This window comes from Dissoconium aciculare (genome assembly GCF_010015565.1).
Source record: "Dissoconium aciculare CBS 342.82 unplaced genomic scaffold K489scaffold_3, whole genome shotgun sequence".
Taxonomy (NCBI): domain Eukaryota; kingdom Fungi; phylum Ascomycota; class Dothideomycetes; order Mycosphaerellales; family Dissoconiaceae; genus Dissoconium; species Dissoconium aciculare.
In genome coordinates this window covers 140,828-154,809 of record NW_022984953.1, presented here as the reverse complement: position 1 = coordinate 154,809, position 13,982 = coordinate 140,828, and the positions used below count along the sequence as shown (strand labels likewise).

Genomic DNA, 13,982 nt, shown 5'->3' with positions numbered 1-13,982 from the left:
CTTTGCAGAACTTTTCCCTCCGGTACCAAAGCAGATCTGGAATCGTCTCCCTCCGCCGATCGCACCTCCACACAGATCCTCCACCTCAAACGTAGTCACAGCCGCGCACTTGGATGCTTCGCTGCCCTTCTCTGCTCAAATGAACCACATCGACGTCCTGATTTCGCCCTGGTTCGGCATATCCATACACTTTGAGAAGTCCCCTGGCGCCGGCGTCGAGTCGCTCGAAGGCTTCTCGTTTCCGCTGGAGCTGTCATTCCACTTCAGATCGTGACATGTTCCGCGGAGAGACGCGATGTGAGCGTAGTAGATGGCCGGGAACATCGAAACCGGTGTGGTGGCCCGCGCATATTGGTAGCCATGTTCGTAAATCATGGTTTGTATCTCCTCATTGCTAAGTTCAGGCTCGTTCAGTAGGACGTGGTAGTGCATAGGGCGAGCGGTGCCCTTGAGGGCGACATGACCACAAAGGTAGAAGTCGTTCTCGAAAGGATGAGTAACTCCAGTTTCGACCAAGGTTCCTGGTAGCGGATTGCCATTGCGATCGCCACGCTCTGGGAAGAATCGCACATGATGGCGCTTCGAGCCAACAACGACTAGGAATTTGCATGCGCCGGCGTCCTTGCCACCGAAGGTCTTGAAAAGAGCCTTAAGATCACTGACTTCTTGTTCAAGGACCTGTGAATATTGTCCTTCGGAAACGCCGTCGCGGAAGTAGTAGACACGAGATGGAATCTTGCCGTTGTTCACATTCTTCATCCACTGTTGAGCCAATTGGCCGAAGTCCTTTTGTATGGTCTCCGTCAAAATCATCTCTGTACGGTAGCCATTCGTCTGGACTGTTGCAGCGAAGCGAGTTGCCAGTTTGTCGAGTGACATCGTCATGGCCGCCATTGACAAGTTTTGCGTACCGGGCGCAGCATGTGAGACATCTGCTCCAATGATCATAGGAGGACCTGCCGTGAACAAGCCAGTAGGACCTGATGATTTCTGTCCGGTCGCTCGAGATGTGCTGCCGCCAAGCTTGCAATTGAACTTCATGCAGACGTTAGACATGTACTGGCCCTGGCACTTTTGAACATGCGCAAATTGCATGCACTGCGAAACAACGCCATATCGGCATTCTGCAGAGCGCTTGATGCGATTGTATACGGTAGAGTTCTTGTCCGGGAGGATGAACACGAGGATTTGTGGACGCATGTTTGACTGCTGACCTGCACGGTTCCACGTTTCTGTTACCCAGGATCCGGCGTCTTCGCCTTCGCCGCCGATAAGAATTGGGGTCTTGTTTTCGACTCGGCCGCCATGACTCTGGTATGTCTGGATGAATGCCTTCATGAAGTTTTCTATGACCGAACGATCAGGCTTTCCGCCCCGACGACCAGAGACGACGCAGACACCCCAGGACTTCAATGGAACCGGATTAGGCGTGAGGAACTTTTTGCCCTTTAAGTCCCATCGACCAGAAGTGCCAGGCTTAGCTTCACCCGTGCCATACTTGACGGTCGGAGCAGGCAGAAGACGACCGTCAACAACTGTCTTGCGGGTGTCAATTTGCAGGCCGTGTTGCTTAAGGTAAGGATCGTTGTTCCAGTTCAACATCTTCAAGCCATGCTCGATCGCCTGCCAGCGCTGCGGTGGCGGCTCGACGGCAAAGCGGATCATGTTCGACGTTTGTCGCTCGTCCAACTTGAAGTTGTAACGAGAGTTTTCCTCAATGTAGAGAAGCTCCATTGGGAAGAGCGTGTTTTGGCCACGAGTGGCCTTGACAAGAGGCAGGTCAAACTTCAGGTAGACGTTGTACTTCTTCGCGTAGTATTCGTAGATCGAGATGGTTTTTCCATCTGCGCCTTCGAATTTCCGCTCCTTTGCACTCTGGAACACGAAACGATCAACGACAATAGGAATGGGCTCACCATCGCGATGCTTAGCGACAACGTGGAGTTTTCGCAACTTCTTGAGGAAGATTTCACCTTGCCGTGGGTTTTGACGGAGTTTATTCTGAAGATCGCCGGGATCACGAGCACCGCAAATGGTCACGGCAGTGTCCAATAAACGGCCCTGTGTCCAGAAGGTACCGTTCGCAACGTCCAGTATGACTGAGAGGCGTGCAAGCTTTGGTCCCGCGTGAACGATACGCATCGTCTGATACACACCCTTGAAGGCTTCGATGCCGCCGCCCAGATCGAAACGTCGCTCGCCGTGCTGGAAGAAGTTTCTCTTGATTGCTGTGTATTGACTTGATGGCCACTCGCGAAGCAGGTGATCCAAGAAGTTGATAGCCATAAGGATATCCTTGTCAAAGCTGACACCGTTCCGAAGGTATGCGTCTAGCTTGTCGAAAGCGATTGTCGCTGTTAGACGAACAACCACCCGATGTTCGTTACTCTTGCCCGAACGCGTTTCACGGCCTTGCTCCTTATCCATATCAACGAGCATACGAACCTCACGGTCGACCCTGGTTTGTGACCAAGCAAGGTTGACGCCATCGAAGATGAAAGCAGCGCCGAGCTTCTTGCTGATCACTCCCCAGACCTTTTTGATAAGACCGCGCTTCTCCGTGCCGCTGCCAATCATCACGTCGTACTGATATACCGGCTTGAGCTTAATTCCAGCCACATTGAAGGTGTTCAGTCCGACTTTGATGGCCTGACCAGCAGCCGATGGCTTAGCTGGGCGAGCGGGCAGGACGTTCGGTACTTCCATGTTTCGGAAGGCGTACCATCCAGCAGATGGTAGATCCACGTTCTTGGCCATGGCCACTGGAACCAATTGCTGTGTCGTTGGACGGCGTGGTTGTGATCCATGCTGGGATCCGGCATCGGAGCCACGATGAGAACGAGCAGGAGAACCCATCTGCTCCTGACCCGAACTGCGTCTCAGACTGCGCGTGGGGGTCGTGGGCTCACGCTCAGAAGACTGCCGTCCGCGAGAGGTCGACATCTTGGAAGCCGTGTAGTTGATATTGTTGGTAGTTCAAGCGTTGTGGTATCTCTCAAATAAGTGTCAGCATCAATATTTGTGACTGTGTGATGTTTGTGACTCGTCACTCACGATATTGAACACCTTGACAACAAACTCGGAGCTCTAGGGTAGTCGTCAGGTCGAAAAAAACGCCTTGTGAATTGTTCGCTTGTTTGGGTTACTTTTGTAGAAAAAGTTGTTGAAGTGACGACTTGAGTAAGTCCTGCCTGTTGTAATCGAAGGCAGTGCAAGTTATGCAGAAGGTCAGCGGATTGCGCCGCCAGAGATGGTGGGAAATGGTTGTGTCGGAAGAATGGAAGTGAGAAATTAGAGGTGCTTGTTTGAGGGCGTGGGTGGGTGAATGGTTGAGCAAAGAGAGAGGCGGCTGAGTGTTGTCGGTGGTGGTGGTGGTGAGAGGGAAGAAAAGTGTTGAGTGGCTGGCATTGAGTGTTCTTTTAAGGAAACTGCCATCACATGTCAACATTGTAACCATGGTGCTGGATGCCTGTTCAGTGACGTACCTGGTTGTCAAGTGAGCGCGAAACAGGCAAGAGCGCACTTCCTTTCACTGACACATGCACTATCTGGTAGGTGAGGTGAGTTCTGGAGAAGATCACGAGCTGATAGTTGAGTGCAGGGTCGACATGAAGATTTTTTGCATGCTGCAAGTGAATACGTGACTTTCTGAGGACCATTGCGTGTGATACGTGAAGCCCGTGACACTTCCAAGGTTCCAAGGTTGTTTAGTAGTATCGGTGACCTGCAATTCAGCACAAGTCAAGTCGTCGAGTAGATGCAAACCCAATGAGATTGATCGTGTCCCATGACATTTATTACCAGGTTGAAAACGGTCAAGCATGCGTGAACAGGCATTGAAGAGACTGGTGCCACATATTCATCTCCGTGTCAGATGCGATCTAAGGCGGAGTAACAACAAATCGAGGGTCGTCGTCCTTGCGCAGGACAGCCTAATGCTATTATCAAGCCAAACACCAACCGACGTCGTCAAGATCGCACGCCACCATCAGTCGATTTGCGCATCCCACAATTTGCGATATCTCCGTTGTACACCACTATGAGCTACTTGTCAACACCTTCGTCCGAACTCTCGCAGTGTTGACGAAGCGTGGTCATCCGCGACTTTGATTCTTGAATGGAAGAAATCGAAACTGCCGACAATCTCACTTCCATGATTCATTGAACGTCTAGCAGGTCAAGCTGCAACACAAGATGTTCAAGGCCTTACACGAATATAGCCAGTGCAGCTGTCAAGCGCGTGACTTGGAGGATAATCTTCAAAGACCTCGCCAATTTAGTGCAATCAACGAGAGATTCTCAGGCTTTGCTGACAAGGTCCCAATTGCGTGAGCCTAAGCAGGTTCAAGCTGTTTGCGTTATGAGTAGTAGTATCCAAACATCGCGTTGAGTCTGACGCGCAAGGGGGTTCGCGAAGGTTTGTCGCGCAGCGCCATGAACGCTGATCTTTGGAGACATGATTCCTACCTAGGTAATTTTCCAGCAAATATGCATTTTCAGGTGAGAGCACTGCTTCCAGACTCGTCGGGCTCAACGATAAAGATGGTAAAACTCTGCAATGAATCGCACACGTCAGGGTCGCCTTGTTAATGCTGAACGATGGGTCCCTGTATCTTTCGACGGCGTTATGAAAAACAAGTCCAGTATGTTCGAGGCTGCTGGCACGAGCAGCTGTTCTTCACAACTCAACGTCTGTATAGGGTTTTTTGAGGTGGAAAGGTCAGAACTTGGCACAACGCTTGCTTCATCCTCAACGCGATAAGCGATGGGCTCTTTTCTGTTCGGAGCATTCTGGGAAGATGCGGGCGCATCAATTCACGATGACATACTTGAACGAAGCAAACGCCAGCCGCCGGAAGATCACCAAGCTGAATAGGCGTTTTGATGATGCAAACCTTGGAATATTGGAAGTTGGACGTCAAAGGACTGTGGCCCATTGTTTGTGCCTCAGGCACCTCACATGTAACCTTGTCGCCCGGTCATTTGGCAGTCGCCTCGCATCCAGACCTTTCGTACTGCACAATTTCGGCCATCTGCTTATCTTACACGCAAATTGGTGTTTGCGTAATTTTATGAGCCCATCGATGTGCTTAGCCTAGGACGTTCTGCGCCTGCGATGCTCGGGAATTCCCTACATAAGCAATTTTCGTAAGAACGTCGTTGTCGTACTCTGACCTGTCACTTGCCCCTGAGAATTCAGGAGAACGGATCCCTAGATCAAAAATATGGAAATTTTCTGAAAGAAGCTCAATTCGTCCTCAGACCCCGATGAGTGAATGATGCACACTAAACGATACTTCCTCGCTAATGGAATCTGGGACTACGCCGACCCTTCGATCGACGAAAAGGCACATCCCTCGCCTACCAGGTCAACTCGCCTTGTTCACGAAGAGCCTCAGACCCCCGATGTAGACAAATATCGTGCACTAGAAAAGCTAATGTGCAAGGAACTAGAAGTCAGAAGTAGAGCAGAGGTGGAATTCCTGTTTTCAGAGCGACGTGATCGTATAGCTACTCGCTTTCATGAAATTAAAACAAAGGCGCATATCTGCCGCTGGACTACGGTCTGTGAAGCGATCCTACGCTGAACAGATAGAGAAGAGACAATTGATGGCAAGATGTGTGCAGCCCAAGCTGTTTTCCGCCCATTGACGAGACCACGGTGAGTTGGTAAGTTCTCCAAAGAGCAGAGCCCACCTGGGCACGGTCAATATGCGATGATGCTTTCATACATCAATTTACCGTCCGCTGGACACGTTCCTATGTGGAGCACAGAAATATTGAACCTTACAATCAGAATTGTGCTTAACCTGTCTTTGCACCTTTGGTCTTTGCGAAGTCCAAGCGCCAGCTTGTATCAAGACCTCGCTCGTCTCACTACAGTACTGGCAGTACAGATCTCGGAAGCAAACAAGAGCTGGGAAATGCGCGGCTGACTCTGACTGGAGATCTATCCAAGTGCTTGCGATAGTTGAAATTGCGCCATCAATCCGAACGTCACTGACAACATCTTACGCAACGTCCCGCATGACCTGCAGCTTGTCAAGGCCACTGCTGCTCCCTTTGGCATATCCGCTGCGAGCTCGCCATGTTTGTCCCGTAGACGCCCACGAATATCAAAGATACCTCTAACGGCGTAGCACATGTTGTCGAAGCCGGCCTGACTACGAACAGTGTGGTGAATGTCGTCGACATCCTGGGTAGATTTCTGACCGGCGAGAACAGCTTCAACAAGTTCATTACTAGAAATCTGAAGAATGCGATATATCCTCAAGCCGGGTCAAAGGGTGGCCAGTTCAGTCTGGCAGAAGGTCCACTGCGAGAGCCGTCATGCATATACCACTTACAGGAGTTTCAGGGATGGAGCAGCTGCAATGCCGATCATCCTCGTGCCAGGCACCAGATCATCCGGATATCTGACATTCGCGGGCAACTACATGCCAACCTTACAAAACTCGCACATTGCAGACCCGGGTTGATTGAACATTCCCTTCTTCATGCTTGACAATGCTCAAACCAACGCCGAAGATACAACTTACGCGACGAATCACACCGGACGTCAGATCAACGCCTCCGCGTTTCTCATCGACAAGCGACACTTTGGCGTCAGCAACAACGGAGTTCAAGCCGTCCGCCGTAAATCGCTGATGTTGCACCATATTGAATCTAGCATTGGCTCGGATGTAAAGTTATAGTCAAACACATTCCTTTTCTGGAGCAGGATCATGGTTTCAAAAGTGTGTGTTTAATTTTCCCAAGCGGATATCTGAATATTTCACGCTATGTGTGGCTTGTCTGTCGTTTTTGGTGGAAGAGGTCTTGCCAAAAAAAACGTGTGTGATGATACACATACACGGTGGTAATTCTTCAGGTGGGCAGGCTTCGGGCGCATTGCCGGCGCATGGGTCGTGGGTTCGTCGGCGGATTCGTGCGCGTGCGTCCGCTCCAGTCGGGGGCCACCAGCGATTCGTGTGTCCCCACTCTCTCTTTCGTCACCAGCCCGCCCATCCGCCGGCTTAGCTCTCTCCAGCTCTCTGCGCATCCGTCTTTACTAGAGCTTTATTGCATATTATTGAATACCGTGACATCGTCAATGCTAGTAGAAGCGCGAGTAGGATCATGTTCTCCCAAGCTCCACGCGCCTGCCAACATGGCGGCCGACAATGGCTGAAGCAGCAGTTCACCGCCTACCACCAGAACCGCATCAACAACATCCTCACGACCACCACCGCCGCCCGCCGACGCACCTATGCAACCTCGCTCTCCTCCTCCATCCGAATCAGCAACGTACCTGCCCCCCACGCCGGCGAGATCACCATCTTATCGTTGAACCGACCCAAGGCGCGCAATGCTATTTCTCAGCAATTGCTCGGCGAGCTGCGCGAGGTCGTCGAACGGTTACATGCGGATGGCGTGAAGAGTGGAATTCGCGCCATTGTGCTGGCGAGTGAAAGCGACGATGCGTTCTGCGCGGGAGCCGATCTGAAGGAGAGACTCACATTCACGGAGGAGGAGTAGGTCTTTCGTTTTCTTTATTGACTCTCCGTATCATTGTTGTCGGTACTACTGCTGCTGTCGACTTGCGCACTTCTCCACGTTGGCGCCGAGAAAGTGTGGATACGTCTCTGTTCCGCAGGGAGCCCACCAGCTTGAAGACGACGATTGCATGCGCATTACGAACCACTCGACTAACATTCATTGCTTTGCAGCACCCGCGCCTTCCTCGCCTCCCTCCGTGGTACCTTCTCTCGCCTCTCGACGCTTCCCGTCCCGACCATCTCCGCCGTCTCGAGCACTGCCTTCGGCGGTGGCCTCGAGCTCGCCTTGTGCACCAACTTCCGAGTGTTCGCCTCGACCGCCGTCGTCGGGCTCCCAGAAACCCGCCTCGCCATCGTCCCAGGTGCAGGTGGAACCTACCGACTACCCGCTCTGATCGGCGAGACGCGCGCGCGGGATCTCATCCTGACAGGCCGCAGAATCGGCGGGCCGGAGGCATATTTCTTGGGCCTGTGCGATCGTCTTGTGGAAGTCACCGAGGAGGATACTAAGACTCCCGGTCTTGCGAGGGAGAAGGTCCTGGACCAGGCGATGCAGATGGCGATGGATATCTGCGCGGGCGGACCGCTTGCGGTGGGCGCGGCGATGCAGGCCGTGAATGGATGGAAGACTGGCGAGGAGAGTGAGAACGCGGCGTATGATAGCATTCTGGCGACGGAGGACCGATTGGAGGCGCTGAAGGCGTTTGGGGAGAAGAGGAAACCGGTATTCAAGGGTCGTTAAAGGAATAGTTCCCATACAGTAATGGCAATGGCGTGACAGAAAATGGAGGAAGAGGAGAATATATTTAGCATGTGTTTTACGTCTCAAGATTTAAAAAGGAAAAGAAGATTTCGTCACATTCATCGTTTACTCCCCCTTGATTCCATAACTCTTAACCCGACTCCAATAGAACGCTCGATCATTCCGCAGCGCAAACTCGGCCACATCATCCGTCATCCGATGTTTGCTCCAGAAGCCTTTCCACGCCAATTTATTGTTCCGCGCCCCTTTACCCGCGTGCGTAAGCGCCAGATGAAGGTGATACGTGTATTTCAGATTCGCGCCCTGAGTCTCTACGAATAATTCGCCCTCATGGCCGTCGTGTTTGAGGGACGACAGCCGCCAGCGGCCGCGGAGCGCGTCTTTCATCACTGCGTTGGGCAGCATACTTCCCGTGGAGTGGTGGGCGTGAAGATTGGCCCGCGTTAGGTGGTGCACGACGTCAACCGGCTCGGACGTCGTGAGAAGGCTGATACAGCTCCCATCCCGGAAGAAGCGTAGGTACCGGAAGTAGGTCACGACGTGGACAGGAGCGCCCCAAGTCAGGGTGTTAGTGGAATTGGCACCAGCGCGGGTGTAGTTTACTGTCGAGATGTAGCAGCCACCAAAGCGGATACGTGGGCGTGAGCGGAAGAGTTGGCGCCAAGAGGATGCGTAGCTGGTCTGGAGAAGGGTCTCGGCGGTGGTAAGGGGGAAACTCTCTGAAGCGGTGGCGAGAGTCTTGCTAGAGTCTGAAGTGTAGAAGGATAAGGTAGGATCGTAATCAGGCTCGTTAATCAATGGCCCGCCATTGATGCCGCATGCGAAGTCATAGCACATCGCGCCGAAGCCGAATTCGGATCCTGTCGCCACGCGCTTCCAGATAGACTCCTCCGTCATTACTAGGTACGCGAGACGTTTGCATACTCGCGCCGTTCGGGCGAAAGAAGCGACATCGACAATCGCAAGCCGTTGGAGGATCTGTGATAAGATTTCCTCTGGCAGCTCACCCAAAGCACAGCGTTCCGGTGGCGAAGCGTCTGTAGGCGGCTCAGGAGGCTCGATGCGTAACGATGAGAAGTCTTCTATCAGCTGCAAAAGCGTTGCGGGTATGCTGCTTTCACTACGTTGAGCAGCAGTAGAGGTCAGCGAGGATGGATCGTTTTGCGTGAGCTTAGGCTTGACAAAAGACGAATCCGGAAAGTGTTTGCGTTTGTAAGCTTGATCGACGGCATCATCGAGCTATAGGACGTAGCTTTAGCAGAATTCTTCTCCGTCGTATCTGCGGCGAGTGTACACAACTCAAAGCAAAGCTGTTGTGTTTTACGGGGAGACGGTCTTACCTTGAACGCTATTCGATAATGCTTCATGCTTTCTCCCAGATTGCCCTGAGTCTCCCTCTCTACGGCACGCTCGTAATGTTCTAGAGCCGATTCTGGTTCTCGAAACGCATCGTTCCGATCATGAGCCTGACCCTCAACGCCCAATTTCAATTGATCTTCCTTATCAGGAAGATCATGATAAGCTCGTGGTTCGAGCTCCTCAGAGTAGTCGACATCTTTCCGCTTGGCAGTGGATGCTGTCGCTGCTTGTACCGGTCGTTGTTTGGCGGGTTGTGCTGCCTTGTCTTGGGCCTTGATTGCCTCACGACTGCTGGTCGGCTTCTTGTTTCGTGCCGACACTTCTTCGCGCCATTGCTGGCGGAATTGTTCCAACTCGGCTTCGGTACGGGTACTTGAGGGTTCCATGATCGCGTGACGTCTTTTCACAGAGACATTGTTTGTGAATTAAAGAATTAAAGCAGATGAAATTAAGCGGTGTAAAGAGTCGAGGCGATTGAGCAGTGTTCACTTTGGTAAAGGACATCGCGTGGACACCGACCTGCGGTGTTCGAATGCGGCATTCTTTAGCGCCTTTTGTGACGACATCACGTCGTCCACGCCCCTGGCGCGGAATTGTCCGCTGTTGCTGGACCATCCTGTTCACAATGCATTGAGAGAGCTTTCCACGGCTCTCGTGTGCCAGGGGCAGACAAGAGAGTGATAGATATCACATGTCAGAGCAAAGCAGGGATTAGAATTCAAATGCATAACCCAAAATCGTAAAGATAGCTCCGCCAAGACGAAAATGATTGGATAAATTTATACATACGTCCAACAGCACTATTCTATACACATCACCACTACGAGTAGTACCTGGGCTCGTCAAAGACGTGGTAACGGTGATCACGAACACCCTCGCCCCGGAACATAGCAGGGAAACGGTAAGGCTCTGGCACTTGATCTTCTGAGATCATCTCATCACTACCCTCGGATTGGCCGACGATGAATTTACCAACCTGGAAGATTCGTTAGCACAAGTCTCGGCGATAGGAATATGGGACTGAAGCTTACCTGAAGTTCAGTGTCGGTGATGGTGCTTCGACTAACACGCGCGTAGCCGATTCTGCGCAAGTTCTTGTAGAGGATGTACTCGCACCATCGGTCCCAGTCGCTAGGGTCAATATCTCGCATGCCACTCGTCTCGGAAACGTATGTGTTGTAGTTGCCCTCCTTGGGCTTGGTTACTAGGTAAGAGAGCAGGATGCTTGGTCGGTTGGAGCTGCCCATCAGCTTAGCGAGATACTCGCTTTGCAGCCGACGGTCCTCGGGGTCCTCCTCTTGTCCAGAGTGGAAGACAAAGATGTCAACCAGCTCGCCGTAAGCATCAACGGTGGCATGAATGGCAGGAGCCAACTCGCCAACAGGACTGGGCAGAAGGTGATGAGTAGAGTTGATGATGGGGAACTTGGAGAGCAGCGCGCATCCCCAAGTGTGCTTGTTAGGGCCCGGGCCGTAATCGACATACATGCCGAGCTCCTCCGCAAGGTATTGTGTGAAGTCACGGTTACCCATGATGATGCGCTGAGTATCACTCTCAAGGAAGCCGACCACGTCCAGTTCAGTCTCACGAATCAGAGCCTCCATGCGACGCTCAGAACTCCACATGTCGTTGTCAATGCTGAAGTGAATTGTCCAGATACCGGCGGTGATGAGCTTGCTGTCCTTGTGGTAAGGTTGGTAATTGTAGCCAGGGAACCTGAGGTATGCGATGCTTGTTGCAAGGAGCTGCAGTCCAAGGAGGATGTAAATGTAATAGGTCCTCTGGCGACGCGTCGTAGGATTGGAAGCAGGCTGGAATGATTTTTGTCTAGTGGTTGCACTGTTTTGCGTCGCTGAGAAGACACCGCAGCCAATCAGAATCATGGTTGTTGTCATGACCCAATCGGTGTGCTCGCGCACTAATGGACCACCTGGCACGAATGCATAAGCAACAACCCAGACGTGGAACAGAACCATGATGTTATAGGAGAAGAATCCAACGAAGAAAGTTCGTCCTGGTGAGAATCGGATAGCGTTCGAAATGAGAGCAGGTGAGACTGCAGTCAAGTAAAACGTGAGGACCAGCGCGCCATAGTAGCCAGTCCAGTGAGAGAAGGTTGTGAGGACAGCTGCGCCAATGGAGCCAACGCCGAAAGCAGTCCAGCTTCGGGAAACGCTAGGATAGAACAGACCAAAGGCAAGACCTAAGCTCATGACGAAGATAGTGACAGCGCCGTGCGGAACAGCTTGAGGACCACGCACTGGGAACCCTTCCCAGACCCAAAGAATCATTGTGCTTGAATCTGAGAGCAATGAATGCAGAGCAAAAAGGAGACCGCCCACACCGAGTCCAGCGAGCACGGAAGGACCTTTGGGCTTTTCCAAGGGCGGAGAGCTGTTGTCAAAGTGCTTAGACCTCTTCTGGACAATCCGCGCAACGGCCAGAACGAACAAGAATATTCCAGTCTTGTTCATACCGCCGTTTTCCGCATGCATAATGGGCCAAACAGGGTTGTTGGTCCAGAAGGCGAATTTGGCAACGCTGCTGGCAATAAGTCCAATGACAAAAGCAGAGATCTTGCTTTCCAGCATGGCCGCATTTCCGCGATTGCGGTACCAGATCGCCGTCCAGGCGATGGCGCCCTGCCATACGGCTAGACTAATCGCACCAAGGCGGTTCTCGGGAGATTTGGCCAAGTACGCAAGCAGTCCGGCGATTGTGGTGGCAATTGATACAGGCAAAGTGTTGACGACTAGACGGCGAATTGGTGGGATCTCCAGGAACAGGGGCGAGATGGTGGCCATCACAGCCACCTCGTAACCAGAAATTCCCATGTGCCATAGAGGAAAGTACCAGACAACGAGACCTAGGCTGGTGAGGATGGACCAGAAGGTGAACTGTACGATGATTAGTGCGGGTCCAAGGGCGTTGCCGGCATCCCAAGTTGACTTACTCCCAGGTAGACATCCGCAGCAGCATCCGCAAGCTCCGACCATGAGAAGCGCGTGTCAAGGATCTGCCCAATGGGCTTGTCTTTGACCTTTTCTACCGCACTATCTACTCCACGCTTGTTGTCGCTGCGAACCAAATCTGTCAGCCAAGCTCTCACATTCATGAAGCGAGCACGTCGTACCGGCTATTTCGGAAGCCACTGCACGTACCCTCTGCTTAAGCCTTTGGTGTCCTTGATGGTCAGCTCTAAGCTGGAGAAGTCTAGCGCAGTGACTGCGTCAAAGGCGACATCGAGGAGCACGAGAGCCCACTCGAAGAATGCGTAAATTGTGTATGCTGTTGCCGTGAGTCAGTGTAAAGTATGGATCAGAAGTCTGTCGAATGTACACACCTCCTGGCACACGATGCACTTTATGCTGAATGAAGAAGTAGACAAGTGGAACAAGTGTTCCGAAGAAAGCGCCAGCCAAATATTTGCGGTACTTAATCGCCTGCGGATTGGGCGGGCTCAGCGCCAGGCAGCCTAGAGTCCACGGAAGAGTAGCAACCAAGTAGCTGATCATGAAAATATCGTGCCAGTCATGGTCGTCTGTGCTTGTCACGTATGTCCATCCTCCACAAGTCAACGTTCTGAAAACGCCGACACCAGCGACGAATTTCGGCAAGGAGCTGTTCGGTCGATTGGCTGAGAGGCAGTACCAGAGGAATACCAGAACGAAGCGAGGACCGGAGCAGATGGCGATGAAGACTTGGAAGATGGCGCGCTCCGGGTAGCGATCACCAATGGTTGCGCTGACCGAAGGAAACCATTCAATCGGGTATCCGAAATGCTCGTTTTCTACGATTTTGTGGTAATGCAAGGCCATTCCGACAATGAGAGCGCCGATGAAGGCTGCGTATGCGGTAAAAGTATGCGCGTGCGTGATCCAGTCGCCGGGAATCTGAACTCTATGTCAGTCGATGCCCCATTGACCAAGTGATTTTGCGATCAACTCACCACAGCGACCACGTCGCCATTGCGCTGTTTGGGAGCCATGATGGCGCCCTTCTCATGAAAATTGACAGAACTAGAAAACTAAATGGATGTAAGGAGTGATGAAGAACGAGAGGAAATGACAGCGTCTCGATGGACAATGACAGGGTGGATGCCGAAACTCGCCAGCAATAATTGAATGTCGTCGACCCCAAATGCGGAGCACACGCGCTGCTGGCCGGGGCTAACGCGTGGTTCAGGGAGACGCGAGAGTGGGCGGAGCGGACCGCCGCGGCAATTCTAAATCTTGGCGGATTAGTTCCGTTCAACTTTTTGCTTTCGGCGTTCTTTGAACAGTCGGACAGCCGCTTGGTCAAGAGCAACAAGTACACATTAG

General features: G+C 52.2%; 5 protein-coding genes across 5 annotated transcripts; 1 reads left to right on the top strand and 4 right to left on the bottom strand.

Annotated features, from left to right (window-relative positions):
* Window positions 1-25: 25 nt before the first annotated feature.
* On the bottom strand, window positions 26-3,262 carry K489DRAFT_142633 (Piwi-domain-containing protein). Its single transcript, XM_033599148.1, has 2 exons — window positions 3,055-3,262; window positions 26-2,992 (listed from the first exon to the last, which is right to left on the bottom strand). Exon 2 carries the CDS (start codon window positions 2,941-2,943, stop codon window positions 136-138), a length of 2,808 nt encoding a protein of 935 aa, XP_033461863.1. The 5' UTR covers window positions 2,944-2,992; window positions 3,055-3,262; the 3' UTR covers window positions 26-135.
* Window positions 3,263-5,950: 2,688 nt separating this feature from the next.
* Window positions 5,951-6,659, bottom strand: K489DRAFT_368061 (uncharacterized protein; the record flags this gene model as incomplete). The annotated part of the gene is made up of 3 exons (XM_033602919.1): window positions 5,951-6,242; window positions 6,348-6,433; window positions 6,540-6,659. The coding sequence occupies 3 exons, from the start codon at window positions 6,657-6,659 to the stop codon at window positions 5,951-5,953; spliced, it is 498 nt and encodes a 165-aa protein (XP_033461862.1).
* A 460-nt stretch (window positions 6,660-7,119) lies between these two features.
* Window positions 7,120-8,337, top strand: K489DRAFT_351773 (ClpP/crotonase; the record flags this gene model as incomplete). The annotated part of the gene is made up of 2 exons (XM_033602454.1): window positions 7,120-7,514; window positions 7,710-8,337. The coding sequence occupies 2 exons, from the start codon at window positions 7,120-7,122 to the stop codon at window positions 8,278-8,280; spliced, it is 966 nt and encodes a 321-aa protein (XP_033461861.1). The 3' UTR covers window positions 8,281-8,337.
* On the bottom strand, window positions 8,325-10,149 carry K489DRAFT_333158 (uncharacterized protein). The gene is made up of 2 exons (XM_033602167.1): window positions 9,642-10,149; window positions 8,325-9,540 (listed from the first exon to the last, which is right to left on the bottom strand). Exons 1-2 carry the CDS (start codon window positions 10,044-10,046, stop codon window positions 8,407-8,409), a joined length of 1,539 nt encoding a protein of 512 aa, XP_033461860.1. The 5' UTR covers window positions 10,047-10,149; the 3' UTR covers window positions 8,325-8,406.
* A 216-nt stretch (window positions 10,150-10,365) lies between these two features.
* Window positions 10,366-13,770, bottom strand: K489DRAFT_392873 (uncharacterized protein). Its single transcript, XM_033606754.1, has 6 exons — window positions 13,610-13,770; window positions 13,004-13,553; window positions 12,822-12,948; window positions 12,614-12,737; window positions 10,692-12,557; window positions 10,366-10,636 (listed from the first exon to the last, which is right to left on the bottom strand). The coding sequence occupies exons 1-6, from the start codon at window positions 13,646-13,648 to the stop codon at window positions 10,481-10,483; spliced, it is 2,862 nt and encodes a 953-aa protein (XP_033461859.1). The 5' UTR covers window positions 13,649-13,770; the 3' UTR covers window positions 10,366-10,480.
* Between the last annotated feature and the right edge of the window lie 212 nt (window positions 13,771-13,982).